Below are 6,255 nucleotides of genomic sequence, written 5' to 3' on the forward strand. Positions count from 1 at the left end.
GGGGCTGCACAGAGTTTTCTGAAATTTTACCATTCCTTCTGCCTGTGCTTGCTGGCATTCTTTGCTAAAGAAGAGCCTTTTCTTGTCAGTCAGGTTGAACCACAGCCCTCCTAAAAGGCGGGCACAAGCTTAACGACCTCCCTTTAATGACAACTGTCCAGCGCTGTCATTGCGGGGTCTGGCCACTACGCGGCGGTGGCGTGCGGTCCTGGCGAGGCCGGCGCGTGAGCACTACGTCAGGCAGCGCGTCTGGAAGAGGCTGGCGCGGTCGCGTGACGTCACACCGCGCGCCCAGGCGAAACGGCGGGGCCTTGGGTAGGGGGCTTTCAGCTGCGGTCGCTATGGTTTCACGTGTGCAACTCCCCCCTGAGATCCAGCTGGCGCAGCGCCTGGCGGGGAACGAGCAGGTGACCCGGGACCGGGCTGTGAGGAAGCTCCGGAAATACATCGTCGCCAGGACTCAGCCAGCCGCAGGTGGGCGCTTGGCTGGCGCGGTGTGCGCTGGGATGCCTCGGGGTCCGAGCCAGGCATGGGGAGCCTCGGGGCCCTGCCAGGCATGGGGCGCCTCGGGGACCGGGACCGGCAGGGGGCGCCTCGGGGCCCTGCCAGGCATGGGGCGCCTCGGAGGCCGTGCCAGGCATGGGGAGCCTCGGGGCCCTGCCAGGCATGGGGCGCCTCGGAGGCCGGGCCCGCCAGGGGGTGCGGGGCAGCCGGGGAGCGGTAGTGGCAGCGGCGGGCTGGGTGGCCTCAAAACAGCGTGGAGCCTCCACGTGGCCGGGCTGGCCTGCTGCCGGTGTTTCCCACCGCCCCGCCGCGGCATTTGTCGCTGTGTCGTTCTCCTCGTGGAATGATTGGGTTGTCGTTTGAGTTTCATTGTGGGAGACGCTTCGCGAGGGCAGAGGAAATGCTTTTTGTTAACTGGCCTCTATAACAGTGGTTCCAAAGTGTGGGTCCCCCATCAGCAGCTTCAGCATCACCTGGACATTAGTTAGAAATGCACATTCTTGGTCCCATCCCAGCCCTGCTGAAGCAGAAACTGGATGTAAAGTCGTCAAGCTGTGAGTTCAAAAGCCCTCCAGGTTCTTCGCATACCAGAGCTAAAGTCTGGGAACCACTCGCTGCTCCAGGAATACGGTGCCAGACACATAGTTAGGAGCTCAGTCAGTGTTTCGAGCGATTTTATTTATCTTCCTCCCTTACCAGCCTGACAAGTTGTTTTTCTTTTAAAAACGAAGCATCACACAGAAAAGTGCACAAACGCCAAGTGTCGCATGGGATGAATTATCACCAAATTCACCTGTGCAGCCACCATCCAGCTCAGGAAGTGGCAACTCACTCAATTTTGAATCACCAAAAATTGGAGTACAGCGCCTGACACTTGTAGATTCTCAGTGTTCATTGAGTGAACAACATGGCCGTTACCTGGGGTGTAGCCACAGGTGCTGCGGGTTCTGAGTTAGGGTGGCTTCAGCGGGGAGGGCCGTGTGCCTTCACAGTAAAGGACTTGGGTTAGTTCAGGCAGTCACATTCCTCCGCCTTCGTTCCTGGCACGAAGCAGTCGGGGTCACTTGGCCTGAGTGTTGCTGTATTTTGGTGCAGGTGGTTTCACGCATGACGAGCTGCTGAAGGTCTGGAAAGGACTGTTCTATTGTATGTGGATGCAGGACAAGCCACTCCTCCAGGTGAGTGTCTGGGAAGGAGCCGCAGAAGCGGGGGCAGCAGTGTCCGCAGGGCAGATGGGCGTGTGCTTGGGCCTGGCAGTCATGTATGTAGTTGAAAATGACAACGGGCAAAGTTTTACAGCTTCGATGCCCCCCCGCCCCCAGAGCCCCGGGCCTTGGGTTAGGGGGGGTCTTACACGCGCTGAGCTGAGCGCCGTAGCCACACGGGTGACTGCCAGGAGTGCAGGTCCTCACGTGGGCGACACCTGTGTTATCCGTCTTACGTTTGTGAGAGATTGCAAACTGAGCACTGACAGGACGGAAACCGAGGGGGAGGGTCCAAGTCTTCTGAGACGCAGATTTCTCCTGAAACCATTTTTTTTTTGTCTTCTTAAAAAATAGACTTTATTTCTTAGAGCAGTTTTAATTCACAGCAAAATTGAGGGGAAGTACAGAGATTTGCCATATACCCCGGCCCCCACATGGGCACCGCCTCCTCTGTCGTCAACATCCCCACCGGGTGGTACGTTTGTTACAATTGACGGACCTACCTTGACACGTCATCGTCACCCAGAGTCCTTAGTTTACATCAGGATGTGTGTGCTGTGGATTTGGACAAATGTCTAATGACATGGCTCCTTCTTGTCGGTATCTTGCAGAGTAGATTCACTACCCTAAAACGCTAGCCTTTTTATTTATTTTTTCATTTTTAAAAAAAAAATTTTATTAAATTTATTGGGGTGATATTGGTTAGTAAAATCATATGGGTTTCAAGTGCACAATTCTATAATACGTTATCTATGTATTTATTTCATTGTGTGTTCACCCAGAGTTAGTTCTCCTTCCATCATCATTTATTTGACCCCTTTACTTTCTTCTGTCACTGTCCCCTCCCCCCGCCCCCCGGTAATCATTAAACTGTTGTCTGTGTCTGTGAGTTTTTGCTTGTCTGTCTTGTTCGTTGGTTGCTTTCAGTTTTATATCCCACACATGAGTAAAGTCATATGGTTCTCGACTTTTTTCCATCTAACTTATTTCACTTAGCATGATAATCTCAGGATCCTTCCATGTTGTCGCAAATGGCAGTATTTCCTCTTTTCTTATGGCTGAGTAGTGTTCCATTGTAAATATGTACCACGTCTTTTTTATCCAATCATTTAGCAAAGGACACTTAGGTTGTTTTCATGTCTTGGCCACTGTAAATAATGCTGCAGTGAACATAGGGGTACATATATCTTTATGGATACATGTTTTCAGAGTTTTGGGTAGATACCCAGGAGAGGAATTGCTGGGTTGTAATTCTATTCTTAATTTCCTGAGCACCGTCCATGGTGCTGACCATAGCGGCTGCCCTGTTTACACCCCACCAGCAGGGCACAGGGCGTTTCTCAGAGTGGGAATTGTTTACTCTTCCTGAGGGTTTCCGGGGTGGTGGGGGAGGTATTTGAAATGCAGCTTCCTGTGCTGTCTTCCACGCCTACTAAACCGGAGTCCCTGGGGGAGGCTCTGGGCTTGTCAGTTTAGCAAGTGCCCTAGGTAATGCTTGGCCCGGGACAGTCACGGAACGCAGGCAGTGAGGAGTTCACAGGGGAGGGGCCTGGGTGGCCCTCTTGCTGCCGGTCAGGTGGCTGCGCACTGAGGCCCCTGCTCTGTCCTGCCCCATCCTGCCCACCCCACCCTCTCCTTTGATGGCCAGCCTCTTGCTTGGGGCTCAGCCTTGGCCGTGGGGGCAGTCACCTCCCTGGCTGGGAGGCTCTGTTGGCCCCAGCTGTAGGGGAGGCCTTTCCCAGCACGGCGTAACTTGCAGACCTCGTGCACACTGCGCTGAACAAGCCGGTGGAAGCCAGTGCTTGTGATGAGTGGACAGTTGAGTGTGTGGGCCATTCTGCTGCTGGCTGTTGTAAGACCACGTTGCTTCAGGGATTCAGGGAGTGTCTTGCTGTCTCCTGCACAGGAGGAACTAGGAAGGACCATTGCCCAGCTCATCCACGCTTTCCAGACCACGGAGGCCCGTGAGTATCCTCTCCATGGCGAGCCCCTCGGTGAGGCCAGACCGCTGAGGGTCAGTCAGCTGCCACACACCCAAGGCCTGGGCTCTGAGGCCCAGAGCCAGGGAGGTCCCCGTCCTAGCCGGTGTCTGCTGGTGCTCGGGTGGGACACTGGTCAGCAAAACACGCTCAGCTCAAAAGTCTAAAGGGCTAGTACCTTGTATTTAAAACGAAATGGAAAGTATATAGTGTTACTAAGCTGCTTGACTGAATTTTGACTGATAGCTGTGAAGTTCCTCCGCGTGTTTGTCTAACTGGTTTTTGTCCTGACCAAGATCAGTAGTTGTCAGCCCTGCTGCCTGCCCATTGGAGTCGCCTGGGAATCTGTAGAAATCTTGACGTCCAGACCCTGGTCCTGTTAAATCAGGCTCTGAGGGTGGGGCCTGGGCACCAGCATTTTCACCTCTCTCCGCTGCCTGAGGGCAGCCCAGGCTGGCAGCATCACTGGCATGGACACTGGGACCCCTGCTGGTGGTGCTTACGCTGTGTGGGTGGCTTCAGTTCAGATAGACTTAAGTGGGCAGAGGAGTCAGTCGGGGTGCGCGGGCAGTCAGGGAACTGCTTTCTCCCCTGGGCGGGCCTCTAACTGCACTGGAGTAATCAGTGGGGGCGATGTCGCCCCCTGTGGCCCCACCGAAGAGGGCCTGTGCTTAGCGGAAGGCCGAGTGCAGAGCCTCCCCTGCCAGCGCTGCAGTGAGTCAGCGAGCCACCTGCGCACCCTCGGAGAAACCTGTGACAGGAGGGGAGGGCTGCCCCGGGCTGCTTCCTCCCGCCGCCTCTCCTGCGCAGTAGACAGCAGTGGTCTCCCGTGTCCTCACGTGGGCCCTCTGTGTGTCTGTGTCCTGGTTTCTTCTCAAGGACACAGTCAGAGGGGACTAGGACCCACCCCAGTGACCTCATTTTATCTTAATCACCTCATTCAAGACCCTGTGTCCAAAAAAAGTCTATTCCAGGGAGGAGGGCTAGGGCGTTAACACAGGAGTTGGGGGGACACAGCTCAGCTGTAGCACCCTGAATCTGGCATAGTCAGTGTCGGGAGGGTCTGTGTTTGCTGGCGTGAGTGCATCTCGTGGGGCCAGGAGCGAGGTCAGGCCTGGGTGGCAGGCAGGGCCCTCAGCCCAGCCACGGAGGCCCCGAGGGCCTGGCGAAGAAGCGGCCCGAGCAGCCGCCTCTCCTGCTGGTGGCGTTGCTCTTTGCGCCTGTTCTTCAGAGGACGTGGCTGCGTTCGGGGCTGGAGGTGAGCTCTGCTTTCCGCCCTGAGGTCCTTCGTAGCCGCATTTCTAAGCCAGATTCGTGGCACCGCCTCACAACTGAGAACCCCAGAGTTTGGCTGGACATGATATCCTGACGCGCTTTTACTTTGCGTCCCCAGCGGCCTCTGCGCCCCCCCGTGACCCCTGGCCCTTTTTTCCTCCCCAGAGCACCTGTTCCTTCAGACCTTCTGGCAGACCATGAATCGCGAGTGGACGGGCATAGACAGACTGCGCCTGGACAAGTTCTACTTGGTGAGGGAGCGGCCTGCGCGCCCGGGCAGGGTTCCCGGTGGGTCACCCTGGCATGCTGCCCTAGGGTCCCGAGGGCTTGGTGTCCTGTCCACCTTTCATCCTCTGGGAGCCTGTGTGCGTTTGGGACACTCGTGACCACGGGCAGAGGGAGTGTCTGAGGAAGTCGGGGCTGTGCCCCCACTAACGGGCCCCTTTTGTGCCACAGCTCATGCGGATGGTCCTGCACGAGTCCTTGAAGGCCCTGAAGACGCAGGGATGGGAAGAAAGGTGGGTGCTCACAGCGCGTCCGGATCCCGGTCCCTGGGTGGGGGGGGCGGATCACGTGTTCTCCCTTCATTGTTTGTCATAAAGTGATGTCAGCCTTTATGCTAAAGGGTGATGACAGGGCCTAAAGTGAAGGCGTTTTTAAATTACGGTTTGCGTGTGTTCACAGAAACGTTTGCTTTCAACCTCGATGGTGCGTTCTGTGAGTCAGAAGAGGGTCCTCTCATTATGACATGTTCTGTGTTTGTGTGTTTAGCTATATTATCAGTGGTAGTTGCTCCCAGTTCTAGAAATATTTTATTTATCCCGACTTCTCACTTGTGACGCTGGTGTTTGTGGTTGGGTAACCCATCCCCCCCAAACGGCCAGCAGCCTACATTTCTGCTGGCACCCAGCAGCTCTGGGCTCCTAGCCCCTCCCCCAACCCCTCCAGGAGACCCCGGGGACCCAGCAGCGGCGGAGAGGCTCTGCACCCAGGTATGGGCAACAGGTTTCCGGACCTCTGGGGGCAGTCTGAATGGCCACATTTTAAAGTTTTTAAAATTAATTTAAAATTTTGTTTGTAATTTTTTTCTAATTATGAGAGTGATGCGAGTTCAGTATAAAGAACTCAGAAAACTTATGAAACATTAAAAAGCCATTTTAACTCCAATAGCTAATTTTTTTTTTTAAAGATTTTTATTGGGGAATTGGGGGGATGAACAGCACTGGGGAATTGGGGGAAGGGGAACAGACAAGTTGCTGTCATTTTTGGTTTTCAGTCTAGTTGTGGAGGAC

At 55.0% G+C, this 6,255-nt stretch overlaps 1 protein-coding gene across 2 annotated transcripts in view; it reads left to right on the plus strand.

Annotated features, from left to right (window-relative positions):
• The first annotated feature begins 241 nt into the window (after positions 1-241).
• The window catches only part of RRP1 (ribosomal RNA processing 1), a 14,555-nt gene continuing 8,541 nt past the window's right edge, over positions 242-6,255 (plus strand). Inside the window, exons 1-5 of one of the 2 annotated variants that reach the window (XM_019625052.1) lie at positions 242-474; positions 1,600-1,682; positions 3,616-3,673; positions 5,129-5,214; positions 5,420-5,481. In XM_019625052.1, the coding sequence (XP_019480597.1) occupies positions 342-474; positions 1,600-1,682; positions 3,616-3,673; positions 5,129-5,214; positions 5,420-5,481 (422 nt within the window). In that variant the 5' untranslated portion in view covers positions 242-341. Of the gene's footprint in view, positions 475-772; positions 1,059-1,599; positions 1,683-3,615; positions 3,674-5,128; positions 5,215-5,419; positions 5,482-6,255 lie in introns of those variants that run through there. The other variant, XM_019625053.1, reaches the window with a different exon arrangement.

Source organism: Hipposideros armiger, unplaced genomic scaffold (assembly GCF_001890085.2).
Source record: "Hipposideros armiger isolate ML-2016 unplaced genomic scaffold, ASM189008v1 scaffold_612, whole genome shotgun sequence".
NCBI lineage: Eukaryota > Metazoa > Chordata > Mammalia > Chiroptera > Hipposideridae > Hipposideros > Hipposideros armiger.